The following is an 18045-nucleotide window of genomic DNA, read 5'->3' on the forward strand; positions in this document are numbered from 1 at the left end:
ATGATTCTCTTCAAAGTACTCAGAAACTTCAGAATAAGGCCAATTTATAGAAAGAACATATTTTCATAGGTTTATCTGCTCAACAAGAAATAGGAGAAGAAAACAAAACATTTGTTTCTCATTAGGAAATAATTGTGTATAGTCAAGAACTTTGATATACTTGAAAAGAAATGCTTTACTGTATTTTAATAAGATGTTAAAAGTCTTATCTATTTGAAAATATTAGAATCTAAGAAATTTTGATTCTAAAAAAGAGGATCCAAAAAGGCCATCATATAATCTTAACTTAGTTGAGTATTATGAAACTTCAAAAACTTCAAAAAACACGCATATCTTATTATTTTGGAATTGATGTTATTTATTTTAATGTGAAATTCAAAATGTACATAATATATTTTATATAATATAATGTATTCATATAAAATACAAATATAACCCAGGACTGCATTAAAATCTCATATATTTCAGCCTTCATCATAAATTTCATGAATAGCATAGACATAGCAATAAGCAACTTTAAAAAGATGAACCATTTTATGAAACATGTCCCTCATATCCACTTTAAGGGAAGTATTCTAAAATGTTTTTCTAATGACATTTTAGAGTGTAACTTTCCTACAGATTAATTCTTTCACCTGGTCACAGCTTGGAAAATACTGATTAAAAAATCCAAGAAGAGATCCAGTTGCCACACCAATTACCACCTCCAAGACACCTCTGAGGACATTAAAAACTGTGGAGCCTGAAAAACACAAAAAAGAAAAACTCCAGAACTCTAAATCCATAAAATACACAAGCTTTAGACCACAACCACCAACAGAAAGCACCTAATATGTGGAACGAAATTCTTACAAACATTTCCTACTCTTTACATTCTTTTTTTTTTTTTAAGTAGCTGATTCTTTTTTTATATTTTCTTTTTAGTTTTAGGTGGACACAATATCTTTATTTTATTTTTATGTGGTGCTGAGGATCGAACCCAGTGACTCACACATGCCAGGCGAGCGAGTGCGCTACTACTTGAGCCACATCCCCAGCCCCACTCTTTACATTCTTAAATCTAAGTGTTTTTAAATGTCTAATAAAATGGGTCTATCTTATAAGAGTATTCAGATTATTGGGAACCAATTTCAAAACAAGCATAAGGTATAATTTATGCATTTCTTTATGTTTACCTTACCTACTTAAAAGGCCTGACAAATTGTGAAAAATTCAATTCATGACTCAGACCTAGCTTGTTCTACTACATTATATGTATAGGCAAAGGGAGTAAACAGATGTAGTTAAGTTGTCAAATTACCACTTAAGAGCTGGATATTAAAAAAATATTAACAGATAGACATTGATTTTAGTAGCAGATAGACATTGATTTTAGTAGCTCTGATTTGTATGGAATACCGTAACTTAAGGACCTTGTATGAACTGGGGATGTAGCTCTGTAGTAGAGCACTTTCCTTTTGTGAGTGTGTGAGGCCCTGAGTTGAACCTCCAGTGTTGCAGTGGGGAAAAAGAATCTGGTCATTAAAATCAAGAACTGTCTTCTTCTTCTAAAATGTTTACTCTAAAAATAAATCTGAAATTATTTTTGAAATTTCCCCTAGAAGGCTCTTTGTTGCCTAACCTCTTTGAAATATTATAATAAAGCAGTAAACAGAACCTACATTTCTCCCCTCACAGCAAATAGGATTTTGGAAACTAATTTTTAAAACAATCTTTGTTAGCACATTGTATAGAAAATTATATTAAAATTGTCCTACACATCAGCAATTCTTCAAGACTGTCCTAAGGAAATAACTGTACTACTTATTGTGATTTCTTGTTATTATGGCAATCACTTATCTTATTTAAAAAGAACTCCCTCTGATGTAATTTCATTTAGCTAATGTATCTCTGCTAGGTAAATGGTGTGCCTGTCAAAAGCCTCTAGCTACAATAGCAGTATTGTGCTCAAGCTGTTACAGTCAATAATTTATTCTAAGTGAAAAAAATGTATCAAATACCACTGTTAATCATTGTAGATTTTTTACCAAGTTTTTGTTTGTTTGTTGTTTGTTTTTTATAAAATGTGGGGTGCAACCATTACTCAAAACTTTTATTTTTAAATTGTGCTAGTATTACTTAAAAATCATTTATTACTAAACTTTTTGATGCATGATTAGGATGTATGGGATACTTGTGAATATATGTTAATGCAGTAGCAATGACTATGTGGTGAAATACAGTAGCTAATTAGTTTCAGTCTTTTGTAAAATAAGGTCTTTATAAAAAAAAACCTGTCTCAAAATTAAAAAAAAAAAAAAGGCTGGGGATGTGGCTCAGTGTTTAGGCACCTCTGGGTTCAATCACTGGTATTAATACACACACACACACACACACACATATGTACACACACACACACACACACATACACACATTTACACACATTGGGCATCTCCCCTGAAATTTCTAATTCAGTAACCTATCAGGGTTCAGATCCAAAAGGTCAGAGGACCAAATTTAGGGGGTAAGGTAGATTAACATGACAGAATCAGCTTGGAAGGTTCTTGAAGTTATCACATTCTTCCCCTCCGCCCTCCCCAACCTGGACCCTCTTCTCAACTCCATTTCTCACCTCATCCCCTTCTTCCCAGTCCTCACTGTGATGTTAATGCAGACTCTGCTCAAAGCAGTGGTTCCTCATCCTGGCAGCACTGGTTTCCATTCCCAAGAGCTCTGGTTTAATTGGTCTAAGGTAATGTCTACATAACAGTATTTTAAAAGACTATTCCCCAGATAATTCTAATGTGCTTTCAAGGCTGAGAACAATTGTTTTAAAGACATACCAGGAAAGCAGCTAGAACATGGTCTGCATAGGTTGAGGAGAGTTAAAATTAAGACAAGAATGTCAATTGGAACTCATAGGGTAAAAAGAAAATTTTTAATTTTTATTGGTGCTTGAACAAGAAAGTAACATCATGAAAATAATGTTTTGAAAAGATGATGTAATTTACCAGGACTGGGGAAGGCTGATTCTGAAAAATAACAAGGGATGAGGTTCTAGATAATCTGTATGAATCATATATAATCATAAAATGGAAAGATAACTGTAGGGATTGAAGAGAATGAGAATAGCAAATTTTCAAAAAAGTGTTTTTACTGAAGAATCTGAAGCTAAATTTAGTCTATAATTACACTCTGTCAATAATAGGAAGTTACAAATTTTATTTTCCAATTTTTGCAAAAGATTAAAAAAGAAACTTAATCTTGTGCTATGTCAAAGGATAATAAAGGTGCTGAATCTCTTCTAAGCCTTTTGCCTAAGATCAAGTGTAGTATCTGTTAACATCCTTTCAGTAAAGGTATTAAATAACAGCAGAGAGGAATGCCTTCAGTTTTTCTTTTGTTACTACTTGAAACAAAATACATCCATTGCAGTATGTATTACTATTAGTATGCTACCCATTAAAATCGTTGCTTTTATTTTTCTTTGTGTGAAATCTCTAGAATTAAGTTTTCCTAGATCTCTCCAAGGAAGGCTTTAAACTTGCTTGCACTGGCTGCTCACTCCTTGGGCAATCTGTATCTAGAGGGAAGAAGTGAAATTAGATACTTCGGTGCCTCTCTAGGTTCAGGACTTTTACCCTTGTTTCCCCGATTTTGAATTTACCTTAGGCAAAAATGCTATGCTTCCAACATTTTAACCTATGTCTCTCAAGAATGAGAGACCAACATAGGAACAGATTAGTCTACCTGTGGAAAAGGCCATGCCCAAGCATGTGTTGAAGCCGGTGATGGCCAGAATGTCATCGAAGCTGCCAGCAGCCATGAGTAGGGTTGGGACCCCCTTCTCAACACCATAGCCTCCTGCCTGCAAAAGGAGCATGGATGGCACCACAACAGCTGGAGACACGGCTCCTAGGACAAAACTAAGTACAGGCTGCTTCAGTCACATGTCACCGTATTCTGCCCATTCTTATTATTTAAAAAAAAAAATTTTACAACAACCTCTATTGCTTTAGATTTTTAGATTTTGGACAGCTATAATCTTGAATGGCAGAGAAACACTATACACATGAAAGTTCTACAGAACATTGTTTTCCAAAATAAGTATACCCATGACCAACCTGTTTGGGAACTATTTAGGTTGCCTAGAATAAATATTTATGAATGGTACAGAAGTCTTCATTGGGTTAGGCCCCGGCAAAGCTACCTTTTTAAAAACAAACCATTCATTTTAAGAGGTCAGAAAAATGACCATGGTTGTTCTGAACTTGTACCCAATGATGCTGGATCTTTAATTAGAGCTTGGTATGCAAATCAAGGCAACAGATTCAAACAAGAGCGCCGCAATGACAGTGACAGTGATCTTAATAATCGCAGCAGTTGTGGGCTGCGTTAGAGTGCTTGCCTCACATGTGTGAGGCACTGGGTTCAATCCTCAGCACCACATAATAATAAATAAATAAATAATAAAGATATCATGTCCATCTACAACTAAAAAAATAATAATAGCAGCAGTTGTAATACCGAAGAACATTTTATGTGCCTAACACCACTTTGAGCACTTCACATATATTAACTAATTTAATCTTCCTAACAGCCCTATGAGATTGATACAGTCTACCTTCATTTTATAAATGAGGAAATTGAAGTACAGACAGACTACATAATTTGTCAAAAATCACACTCTGGAAAATCACAAAGTTGGGATTGGATGCCAAGTAATCCAGAATCTTAACCATGAGAAGAATTTTATCCTTCTAGCCTACTTATTAGCACTAAATTCCTACTAAGTACTTCTTTATTTATTTGCTTCTCATGGCTATTAAGTATTAGGAATAAAAGGCTGCTAGTAGAAGGGACACTGTGGCAGGTGTTGATCATGAGTGCTATGTTAATCATCCTTTGTGTAGACTCTGGGGTAAGATCCAGCATCTCTCTCACAAGCTTATAATCAGATCTCCATCTGACAAAAGACCACACCTTCTTCAATAGTTTGAATTATCGTAATTACCATAAAAGTTAGTGTCTAAAGAGACACAGACCATAGTTTGAAGTTAGAATATTTAGATGATACTGGATTATCTCTGCTGCATTTTCTGGTGTTCTTAAGAAAATACTATTATGTATTCTCTTGTATGGGATCAAAGAAAGTCCTTAATATCCCTCCATATTTTCATACAACAAAGCAAAAAAAAAAAAACCCATTACCCCAGTATAAATCCCCACTGCCATGGTAAACCCATTAGGAAGTGGGCAAGAAGAGCAGATGTGCATGCCTCCACGAGACAGGGACCCATGGACAGTCGTACACACACACCCTTCAACTTCTTCAGTGCCTGGAATATAAAAGTAAGCATACTAATATAATCCTCTGAAGACATGCAGAGACACAACCGTAAATGCTTTCTCTTCAGCATTCAGACTGTGTCTGGGTCATCAAAAACTTCCCAGGTAGTTAGTTTTAACAAACATTTTAGCATCCTAAGTGTTTTAGAGACAGCTTATGTAATCCTCACAGTAACCCCATGAGATAGGTAATGGTACTATCCATATTTTTAAAATCTGAAAAGGCACAAGTCCAAGTCATGTTTTCAAAGGTCATGAAATTGGTGAGTGATGGGGCCAGGTATGCACCCAGGTAGGTGGCTTCTGGAGTGAGTACTCACAATCCTCACACTAGCTGACTTAACCTTCTCAGTATTCGTTTTACTTATAGTCTGGGGCCCAGAATGAGGCCAAGTGAAGAGCTTCATCCCCTAAGGACATTCATTTCTGCATTCCAAAATATATGAAAAAAGCATTAAGAAAAAGCATTCATTCAATATACTAAGCAGTTTCCTGAATCAGCATAATTAGTCCTACATACTTATAAAGGGTTTTGCACACCAAAAATATATTGTTCCCCACTTCCCATCATCATTATTTATTACTATGGCCTATAGCTCTGTCAGAGAAAAGGAGAGCTTCTATTCTTGTGTTGTCACCACACATAGTACCTCCACCTTTCTCCAAGAAAGAGTATGAGAATATCTTCTGAGTTCCTGTGAGGCACAAGGTCTTACCTGCAAAATAACTCTGCATGAAATAAATTATATTTTCTTCTTGAGAATGTCATACAAAGTATCTCTATCCAATTCCCGAAGCTCAGTGATTCTAAAGATATGGAATGTTAGAGGAACAAAATTCCTATTCAATAGTAAGAAATTTATATTTTATACCTTTGAATCTAGACCAAGGCCAGCACGAACCAGTATAATAGACAGGGCTATGCTTCTCAGAGAGGAGGACCACTTGTGCTTGATCTGTACATTATCACTGATGACTGGAATATTTCTGAGGAGAAATCCAGCAAGCAGCATGCCTTGAATGGAGAAGTCAAACAAGAATGAATCAGTTTTCAAATGTAAGACAATATTTTTCAGCATTTTACATGTGAAAGAGACTATTATATAATCTTATGTTTAGTCCTTAGATAAAATTGAGTTAAACTTTTATTTAAAAAAATAAAATGATATGATGAATTAGAAGAGCAAAGAAAGATTTTAATATACACATAAAAAGTAAGATTAAAATAATTACTATTTCTTTTATGGCTTTTGCTGGTAAATGGATGGAACTGGAGAATATTATGTTAAGTGAAATAAGCCAATTTCAAAGAGCCAAAGGCTAAATGTTTTCTCTGATATGTGGATGCTAATTCACAAGAAGTGGTGGTGGGGGGCAGAATAGTGGTATTTTGGACTAAACAGAGGGGATTGAAGGGAAGGAAGGGGTCATGGGGGTAGGAAAAATAGTAGGATGAATTGGACATTATTACCCTAAATGCATATGTGATTACATGACCTGTGTAACTCTGCATCATGTAAAACCAGACAAATGAGAAGTTATATTCCATTTATGTATGATGTGTCAAAATGCATTCTACTGTCACATATAACTAGTTAGCACAAATAAAAAATAAACAATTACTATTTCTCAAATAATTAAAGATCAAAAGGAGAAACAAGATGCAGCTTTTGGCTAGAGATAATAATTAAATCTTAAACATAAAATGTTTCAGTTCAGTGTCAGCTCAGTCATCCCTTTGTGTGCAAACAGCAACCAGTTCCTGAAATAACTTGCTATGTCAGTTTACTTGAAATATCCATAAGTACTTACATGGCTTCTATTTCACTCCACACCAGATAACTTAATAACAAACACATAACTCACTTTGCAAAGGCTTTAGAAATTATGTTGAAATGAACACTGCCCTGTCAGTCAGCTGGTGGCTCTTCTTCAGTCAGCCAATATTTACTGGTTGCCTTTAGTATTTCAGACACTATGTGGGTATTAGGAATATAATGGACAAGCAGCAGGAATTATACCTCAACAAACTTTCAGCCTCTAGGAAAACAAGACAAACTAACAACCCCAATATTAGGAAAGCATGAGGGGGTGTTGTATGAACTGAGAAAGGGAGGGTGAGCAAAGGGGTCCAGGGAAGGGGAAGGGTCTGCAAGATTGTAAAATGCCTGGAAGAGACACTAGTTTATTCAAAGGTGTAAGACAAAATGACACATTCTGGGAACTTCACATAGTTGTGACTAACTTGAGTCTTGTAGCTTATGAGGGAATTCTCCCTCACTGATGCCACATGCCCACAGGGTAAAGATTTCTCTGAGACAGACTGTGAGGCTTATATCCACCATTTTTCTCCAGCAGCAGCAGCTTCTCCTCAGGTCCTTATAAGCACCACAGTTTGCATGACTAAATAAATTAACTAAAGTTGGGATATTTTATGAGAACAAATTATATGCACACTTTATGACTCGCTATAGATGCCATGATGCAAGAATGCACCATTTCTATTACTGCTATTTAATTCATTACAGCCATTTAATCTAGAAGAAAGTCTCTGAGTTCACAATTCTGTAATCATGGTCTTTCTAGAATGTTTATTGGGTAACAGTGTGAAAAAATCTATAGTATCTATTTGTGTGTGTGTGTGTGTGCGCGCGCGCGCGCGCGCGCTCGCCTGTGCTGCTGGGGATCGAACCCAGGGCCTTGTGCATGTGAGGCAAGCACTTTACCAACTGAGCTATATCCCCAGCACCTATACTATCTGTTTTTAAAAGAAATATTGATAAGAGTAATATGCACATGGTAAAATTAAAACATTACCAGCAAACATAGAGTGGCAGTACTGCCCTACCCTCAATTACAGCCTTCCATTTTTACTCCCCAGTTAATTCTCACAGAATGCTTTCATCACTGCTTGTCAAATTCCTGCATCCAAAACCAAAAATGTTTCCAGTTCAACCAAGATTGGACAAAATCAGATTTAAAAATGCTTACCTACTATCTGATTCCATAAAGAAGTCACATCCTTGGTAAGCGAGTGTAGTGTCACCATGAATATTGGTTGATACTTTTATTTATGTTAATGATTAAGACAAAAGGGCAATAATAGAAATATATGTTAAAATGTCACTTTTGCCAGGCATGGTGGCACACACCTATAATCCAAGTGGCTTGGAAGGCTGAGGCAGGAGGACCACGAGTTCAAAGCCAGCCTCAGCAAAAGCTAAGCAACTCCGTGAGACCCTGTCTCTAAATAAAATACAAAATAGGGCTGGGGATGTGGCTCAGTGGTTGAGTGCCCTTGAGTTCCATCCCCAGTAACCCCCACCTCCCAAATGTCCCTCTTTGTCAATGTCGTGAGATGCTTCCAATACAACAAATCCTGATTTGTAGTATTTACTGGTTTCTGTATTACACATACCTGCCACACAGCCAAATTTTAAGCTACCAACATGCCAGAGGTGGGAAGAGATGGGCAAAGGCACACCATTACATGATATTTCCATAATCTCAAGAGCACAGATATGGGGAAATTCAGTAAAAGAATTTGGAAGTTATCAGTCTTGAGTATTTGATTGCTCTTACTCTTTAATGTATGTTATTTAATTGTAATTTTATATAATTTAATTTTAAAAAATCACCATGTTTAACAACTGGCTCAAAAACTCCTCAAAATTTACCAACTGGTTTTGGGCTACCACACAGCAAATACAGAAATACATACTTTATTTCCCAAAGCTTTCCAAACTACTATTATGAAAATATGATTTATTGGAAGAAAATGGGAAATGTTTAGCACTTACCAAGAAGAGGAGGAAGAGGAGGCAGTGTTGGTAACTTAATGAGCCCAAAAAGTTTACCTCCAATGATGGTAGAATAGAATAGGATTATAATTCCAAATAAATTTCCTCCAGGAAGACATTCATTGCCAGTAACTGACCAAACTGCAGCCCACAGAAGAACAACCATGGTAACTGAAACAAATCAGGAAAACTTGTTTCTATAAGTAAGTTGTAATAGGCAGGTTTTGAAACAATCTAAAATAATTTTTAAAAATAAACAGTGAATGCATAAGAAACCTTTATAGCCATGTGCAAATTATAAAGAACATCAGTAAAATGAGCAACTGGGTAGTTTCCAAGCACTTTTAAAAAACAGGATATTACTAATACTTTTGAATCCACCTATGTGGCCCTCTCCAATCTCATCCATCTCTTTGCACACTGCAGAAGGAACCACTGTCTTGGATTTTTTTTAAACCAATTCCCTTATTTATTTTATTTTATTTATTTTTTTAGTAATTTTATCACAAATACCAGTTAATACTAAAAAGAACAAAATCATTATCTTTGCCCTCTTCTTAGGAATATGAAATACTTGAACTCTAATCCTACTTCAGTTATGTTAGTTCTGCCTTCAGTTAAACATTACCTTTATTTCTTTTCTACAATCAACATGGATTTAGAATTATGCACATTCTTGCCTTTTTTAAAAAAAAGTCATCATTCATTATAGCATCTCAAATCTTTCATCTAGGACAATTATCCTGATACCCGAACTATTTTCTTTAGTAAATTCATTTCCACTAAAATGTGAAGTATGTTTCCAGTTTGAATACAGGTGTTCTATAAAATTACATGCTAAAAATAGAAAGGCTCATGAGAAAAACTGAGTTAGGACAAACTACTCAAAACTTGAAACTTATGACCTAACCACTAACAAAAATGTTCACAATCCTAACCAAAGTAACAGCACAGATAAATCTCCACAGACGTTTGTATCCCAGGCAGGCACTCTACTCTTTGTACACTTCCTACTTCAAGATGTAGATTCTTGAGGATATTTTCTTTAAATACAAAGCAATTGTATCAAAATCTGATCCATATTGCAGTGCTCTCCTTTAATAAAAAAAAAAAATTTAACCGAGGGAAAATTTGTTGGCAGAATCTTCATCTGCTTTCTCTCCATGTGTAGTTAGTTGCTTTATAAGCTTAATGTTGTGGAACATTTAAAATTTCCTAATGCCCCTAAACTAGTTATTATCTCTATGAAAATAAGGCACTTCAATAGGAATTTAAGTTTTTAGAAGGTCCTCTTGTAAAGGAGGTTTAATCTTTAATTGTGAGAATACACATACCTGATCTTTTTGTTTTTTATTCACTTTGACTTCATTTGCTGTTGCTTAACAATGCAAAATATTAACATGTGAGGAAAAACATGCACAAACATGCAAATTGCATATTATAGTAACACAATTCCCTATTTACCATTGCATCCGTGCTAATTCATGGTATAGTAACATTCTGTATCAGAACATGCTCTATTTCTTATGACAGTCTTTGGAAGAAAATTGTTAGTTTTGTTGTCTGACATTATTCTTATTTTAAAAGATAGCTTTTCTAGGTATATCTCAGGTTTACCTTAAATTGTAAGTGAAGAGTTATTTTTTTCTCAATCCCTTGATTATATTCTTCCTTGGTTTTCTGGCTTTCAATGTTGTTATTCAGTTTAATTTTGGCCCTTTTCCAGAAACTTTTCCCTTTGGTTTGTTTTAAAATATTTTTTTTTTTTTGGTTTTCTGTAATTTTTGAATGAAGTGTTTAGAATTGGCTTCCTTTTGATGTGCTTAGAATTTATGTTTTTTTTAAAAAAAAACAATTCTGGAAAATTCTGTCTTTATTTCTTCAAATATTTCTTATCCAACCTCCCTAATATTTTGTGAAATTATGATTAGTAGAAGCACTCTACTTCCATGTTGCTAAGACTGTTTTCATATTTTCCATCTTTGTGTGTTCTATAATCTAAATAATCTCTTCAGTTCTATTTGCTGGTTGATCAATTTTTTTAACTTCATCTGCTGCTTACTCTACCCATTGCTTTTTAAATTTCAATTATTATACTACATCTTTCTAGAAGTTCACATTTGTTCTTATTCAAATTTATATAATTTTAATCGGTATTTGTTTTGTATTCACATTTGTACTTACTATTTAACTTCTTTAGAAAAATGTTTCAAGGTCTATTTTCTGGCAATGCTTTTTTTTGGGGGGGGCGGGGGGTGGTACTTAACCTAGAGTTTCTCATACGCAGGCAAGCACTCTACCACTAAATTACATCCCTAATAATTTGAAAATTTTATTTTGAGATAGGTTCTCAGTAAATTGGCCAAGCTGGCCTGGAATTTACAATCCTCCTGTCTCATCATCTTATGCAGCTGGGATTACAGGTGTGTGCCACCATATCTGGCTAGTAATGCACACTTTTGAAATCTCTGTTTTGTTTCCTTTTTGGTTGTGATTTCTTTTTCCCCAACAGTGAGTCTCCCTTGAACTCCATCTGTGTTTTTGCTGAAGCCTTAGGCTAATGTGAGTTTTCCCAGAAGGGATCTGAATTTGCTTCTACCATGTGCTTTCAAGTTTACAATCCAGGACTACTTTTAAGTTTATATTCAGATTGAGTTTTTTTTCTTTGAATTTGGAGCACAAATAAGGGTGAAGTTACCTTCTCCCTCCTTCTCTCCCTCGCTTCCTCTCTCTCTCCCCCCTTCTTTTTCTTTCTTTTTTAGTGGACTTCACCTTAATCCACACACAGACATACCGGCTAGCAACCACAATTTAGACAGGTAGGTTTGGTTGCAGGCCCCATTGACAAAGCAGGTTTACCTGAAATCCACCATCACTTTGGGTTCCAGTGTTATGTGGGTGAAGGAGACTCATTTCTCCTATTACATGTCTCCCACCCCAGGTAGGCTTTAGCTTGGCTTCCTGTGCTCTTGTGGATCTCAAAATCATTCTCAATTTCACTGGGGTTTGACAGAAACCTCTAGGGTGAAAGTTGGCCTGAGTCCTTATTTACCTTTCCTAATTACATTTCATTTTTGGTTTCTGATAATTGCTTGTTTTCTTGATTGATCAAAGGTGCGTGAAAAAGGCTTAAAATATTTTTCAGACATTTCCTTTAAGTGATAGGATTGTTCATTGGATCTTGTGCATGTTGTGATTTTATAATTTGTCTAGAGACTAAATCCAATGTTTCTTTTGTAAATCCTCATAGAATTTTTCTAGATTTTCTAGGCTTGTTCCAGATTTTCTTGATATAGTGTTGCAATAAATGATATAATGAAATAACTAGGAGCCTTAAGTATTTTCCAATTGACTACAAGGGCTAAAATTATTATGCAATATTAGAGATAGACTGAGAAACCACAATTTGGCAGCAAATAAATCCTACTTTGTCATAGCATAAACCTGACTTTATACTAAATTCAGCAAGACAGAATTAAGAGAACGTTTTCCACTTTAAAATCACTTTTAAAAAAACTCTAGCCAGACATGGTGGCACACCTCCATAATCTCAGTTACTTGGGAGGCTGAGGCATGAGGATCACAAGTTCAAGGCCAGCCTCTGCAATTTAGCAAGGCCCTAAGCAATTTGGAGAGACCTGTCTCAAAATAAAAAATAAAAAGGGCTGGGGATATGGCCCTGGGTTCAATCCTTGGTATGGAAAAAAAATCTAACTTTCCTTTCCTTTTCCATATTGGAAAAATTTATACACAAAAATGCAAGTTCCATATCATACTGACGGGACTCCCGATTTACCATTGCGTCTGAGCTAATTCATAGTGTAGAAACAGTCTGTATCAGAAAATGCTGTATTTCTTTTTTTTTGTTCTTCTTCTTTCATATTTTTTTAGTTGTCAAAAGACCTTTATTTTATTTATTTATATGCAGTGCTGAGAATCAAACCCAGGGTCTAACACATGATAGGCAAGCGCTCTACCACTGAGCCATAACCCCATCCGAACATGCTGTATTTCTTATGAGGGTCTTTGGTAGTAAATTGCACCACTTTACAAGTGATAAATATAGTTGGACATAGCAAATGCACATTCATAAGCTTCTCTAAATCATGTTTAAATCGGTTACTAATTTATTTCTTGTTCATGCTTTTTAGAAAATGATATTTTTACATGTAAGATTTACTTCTTAGGAAGAATGCTTTTATATACCTAATGAGTGCAGGAAAAAAATAAAGAATAAAGTAGTCTTGTAAAACAAGTGATGAGGTTTTTAATCTACTGTGACCCCCATTTTTCAGGCAGCTTTATGAACAATGATTATATACTTTGTTAAAAAAAAAAAAGACAATCAAATCACATCCTTCATTTTCACTCTTATGACAATCTGAATCTGTTTAATTATAAATGTTTTAACAGAAATGTACCTTAGTTTGAATGGTGTTTTGGTCAGCATTTTGCTGCTGTGACTAAAGGACCTGACCAGAACAACTGTAGAGGATCTAAAGTTTATTTGGGGGCTCACAGTTTGAGGTCTATGGCCTAAATCCATAGACAGCAAGCTCCATTCCTTAGGGCTCAAAGTGAGGAAGAGTATGGTAGGAGGGAAGATGCTCACCTGATGATCAGTAAGCAGCCAGAGAGATTACACTTGCCAAATACAAATATATATCCCAGTGCCCCATCTCCTCCAGCCACACCTCACCTTTCTTCAATTACCACTCAATCCCATCAGGTGATTAAGTCACTGACTGGTTAACGCTCTCAGTTATTTCTCCTCTAAACCTTCTTGCATTGTCACACATGAGCTTTGGGGGGACACCTCATACCCAAACCACAACAAATGGTAAAAGTTAAAGGTATTAAATTATCTGTGCCCTTATTAGGTAGTGCATGTTTTGGGATGTGATTTTTCTCTATGTGTTTTAAATAAACTTTGATATTTCCTTCTGAGCTAGTTCAGAACCGGACTTGATTTCATTAAAAACATGTCCAGAGCCTAAAGTATAACTTATTATACTTGTCTTTTGCTGTCAAATGAAAATATTTTTCAGAGTTCCCAAGTGAAGAATAGCTATAAAGAATTGAGCTTCATTTTTTTCAGTGCACATAATCTATATGGGCAGCCACATATTTACTAAATGATGTTGACATTTCTCAACACAATTTAAATTTTTTTTCTTTTTTATTATTTGTTTTAGCTGTCAATGGACTTTTATTTAATTTATTTATATTTGGGGTTGAGAATTGAACCCAGGGCCTCACACATGCTAGGCAAGTGTGCTACACTGAGCCACAACTCCAGCCCTCAACACAATTTTTAAAACTCTCTTTAAATTTGCCTTTTTAGACAGTTTTCTAGCCTCTTCTCCTTTTTCCTATTATATTGCATGTTCCTTAACATTACACCCAAACATACTTCCTTTTTGAACACAAAAGGCATCACTGAATCAAACTGATAATGTATGAGCAAATTGATAACAGAGTGACCTTTGGCTGCCTCCAAAAACCAAAACCATTTCTAAAAGACAAATATATCCCAATTTTAACAATATTCAAAATGGTACTAAGATTAATTCTCTGCCCCCCAAATCCTCAAAGTATTTTAAGTAATGGCAGCCCTGCTACAACATGCTGAATTGCAACTCAAGACCTTACTCATGAAATGACAGGGAACCTGGCTCGGGGCAAAGCACTTGTCTACCAAGCATGAGGCCCTGAGTTTGATCCCCAGCACCGAAAAAAGGAAACAAAACAAAACAAACAGAAACAAGCAAAAAACCCTTAAAACAAATAAAGGTAATGAAGATTCACTTGGAAGCATAAATTGTGTTTGCTTAAATATTAGTTGTATTACTTTAACAATAATAACAATCAATACCATCTATAAGCAATTTCTTAAGCATTTTTCTACTGTAGCTCTAAAGTAATTTTATAAAATTATCCAAATATACAGATGGAAAAGTTCCTCAGTCTCTGTTCTTTTCTCTTTCCCACTCACTGGAATGGTGGTGACCACAGTGATTTTGGAAGCCTCAGGTTGAAGATGATGGAGCCTTTTGAATCTGGTCCTTCAGTGAGTGCAGAACTGAGTCACCTACCACTGTGAAGTGTTTGTCTACTAGTTTTCATGTAAGAGAGAAGTAAAGTTCTTTTTTGTTCTTAAACCACATGATTTTTGGAATCTCTCAGTGCAACTTCATCTTTTACCCTCTCTTTCTGAATCTATTCTTATTACATACATACCGTTTGTTATGATTCTGTCCAGTAAACCATGTGGAGGGCAAGCCAATATCTGTCTCAGCCTCTGCAAACCACTTGATTCAGTTGGTATTTCTTGTAGCTTTTTTTCACTGCTGTGTAACAGGTTGCTTCCTTCTGTTGGTTCATTTCCATCTGTACCTTTAAGGTTCATGACCGTCTCTTCCTGTATTTAAAGCAATTTTTTTTTAAGAGAGAGTGAGAGAGGAGAGAGGGAGAGAGAGAGAGAGAGAGAGAGAGAGAGAGAGAGAGAGAGAGAGAGAGAGAGAGAGAGATTTTTTAATATTTATTTTTTAGTTCTCGGCGGACACAACATCTTTGTTGGTATGTGGTGCTGAGGATCGAACCCGGGCCGCACGCATGCCAGGCGAGCGCGCTACCGCTTGAGCCACATCCCCAGCCCAATTTAAAGCAATTTTTAAAAATCCTTAATATGGTATCTTTCTACACAGGTTTATAGTTACTCATTCATCACATTACAAATCAAATTGCCTTTCCTAGAATCAAGGATAGTTCCTTGTAAGGAAAATAAATTTCATGACTAGTTAATTAGTGGACGGCACAAGATCAATATTAGGAGTGTTTACCACTAAGTCACTATTTTTAGATGTGTGCCAGCCTTAGGTCAGGACAGCTACTGATGACCTTAGTAATTTGGGAAAACTAGCAGTCACACCTACCCTGTGACTGCTATGTTTAGGAATTAAGAAAAGGAGAGTTATGAACTGAGTAGTAGAAATTAAGGAGAAACCTGTGTGTGTGTGTGTGTGTGTGTGTGTGTGTGTGTGTGTGTGTAGCAGGAGTACTGGGGATTTAACCCATGGCTTGGCTACTGGTAGGCAAGTGCTTTACCACTGGGCTACATCCCAGACCTTTTTTATTTTTATCTTAAGACAGGGTCTTGCTAAATATAAATAGCCTAGGCTGGCCTTGAACTGTGATCTTCCTTCCTCTCAGCCTCTGGAGTTGCAGGGATTACAGATGTGACACACCATGCCTCCAAGGAGAATGCAGTTGTAGCAGAGCTTGGTAATACATAATCCCTTCCTTAAAGGAATGGCTAGGATTTTCTACATTTGATTTCTACAGTCATTTTACCTGTGTTTCTTGATACACAGAGGTTGTATGATTCATCCCTGTGGATGGTTCTGAATCTTGACATTCAATTGTTTTATCTTTATCCCCCATGATTTGTAGTTATGAAGACGATAATACAAAGAAGAGGAACAAGATCTATTCTGAAAGAGAAACAGTGTAAATACAGAGCAATAATTTGAAAATCTACTTATTTCGTCCCTTAAGACTCTGCAAGGCTAAAAGTAAGTTAGACTATTCTTAATTTTCAATTGCTGATCTCTTCTTTGATTCCAATATACTGTCTTCATTCTTATCTACCCTTTTACCTCTCTGAAAAAAAGTGCTTGTTGAACCAATCGCATTTTTCTTTCCCACCCTATTTCTTGAGTTATACTTCAAAACATTCTGAGCAATATCACTATTAAATTGTTCTCTTTAACAGTCCAACTCAATGAAGCAGGAAAGTCCCAAGTAATTTTCCAATGTTGATATGAGGAATGAGACACCAAGGGAGTTCTTCAGATTCCATAATTTTCAGAGAAATCAGTCACTAATTCCTGTCTGGTTCTTATTTCTAAATTAAAGTTAAAAATACAATACCAGAGGCTGGGTTTGTGGCTCAGCGGTAGAGCACTTGCCTCATATATGTGAGGCACTGGGTTCAATCCTCAGCACCACATAAAATTTTTTTTAAAAGGTGTTTTGTCCATCTACAACTAAAAAAAAATATTAAAAAAAATATAACACCAGTGACTAAGTAACCACAGTATCTTAGACACTGTGATAAGCGCTATGGTAGCCACTTGCTAGTCATGTGGGCAATTTGTAGATTACAAAACACTTTCTTTGGCTCTCCATAGGTTTGCAGTATACCAGGAAAGAGAAAATTATACCAAGAAACTAAAAATATCTGTAAGGAAGACGACAGGTTGGCTCAATACACACCCACTATAACCCCTTTCCCTGGTTTGCTATTATAGAGGGTGAAAAGCCAAACATTCCAATTCTTAGCCACTTGCAGCTAGTGGTGGCCACATGTCACAGTTACATCCATATAAATGAAATATAGGTGGGAGTCCCTGGGAAGACCTTTAGAAGATCAAACTTTTTTATTCTTTGTCCTCTAAATTTCCTCTTCTTCTTCCAAGAATGTAGATACAATGCCTGGAAGAGCCGCAGACATCCTTTAACCATGAGAATAAGGATTTGTAGTCAGGATAGCAGATGAAACAGATAGGAAGAGCTGATTGCTTGAGAACCTCTTAGAGTTGCTGCACCTGTCCTATACTGCCGAGCTTTGAGGTAATCGTGTATGTCACTGTTACTCAAGGTTTCTTTTTCCTAGTAACCAAACTTATTCCTGGTGTCAGAAGAACAATGTGTATCACAATAAAGATACAGAGTACAAACTTTGGTAGAACCAAAGAGAAATTATTTAAAAGAAGGAAAAATCTAATTCATCATATCTTTGAGTGCCTCTTATGTGCCAGACATTATGCTGAGCTGTGAGGACAAGGATAAATTAGACAGGACTGCTGCCTTGAGGAACCATCTCAATTTAACAAACTACCAGGACATCTGCATT

At 35.7% G+C, this 18045-nt stretch overlaps 1 protein-coding gene and 1 pseudogene across 1 annotated transcript in view; one reads left to right on the forward strand and one right to left on the reverse strand.

The window, feature by feature from the left end:
• The window catches only part of Slc9b2 (solute carrier family 9 member B2), a 48636-nt gene that overhangs the window by 16660 nt on the left and 13931 nt on the right, over nt 1-18045 (reverse strand). The window contains exons 2-8 of the mRNA XM_026398135.2: nt 16482-16621; nt 15369-15549; nt 9129-9299; nt 6201-6343; nt 5191-5318; nt 3730-3905; nt 636-742 (exon numbers count right to left, since the gene is read on the reverse strand). Coding sequence (XP_026253920.1) covers nt 636-742; nt 3730-3905; nt 5191-5318; nt 6201-6343; nt 9129-9299; nt 15369-15549; nt 16482-16571 — 996 coding nt within the window. The 5' untranslated portion in view covers nt 16572-16621. The remainder of the gene's footprint in view (nt 1-635; nt 743-3729; nt 3906-5190; nt 5319-6200; nt 6344-9128; nt 9300-15368; nt 15550-16481; nt 16622-18045) is intronic.
• Nucleotides 3277-3410, forward strand: LOC144257345 (U2 spliceosomal RNA; annotated as a pseudogene).

Source organism: Urocitellus parryii, chromosome 10 (genome assembly GCF_045843805.1).
Source record: "Urocitellus parryii isolate mUroPar1 chromosome 10, mUroPar1.hap1, whole genome shotgun sequence".
Classification (NCBI taxonomy): Eukaryota; Metazoa; Chordata; class Mammalia; order Rodentia; family Sciuridae; genus Urocitellus; species Urocitellus parryii.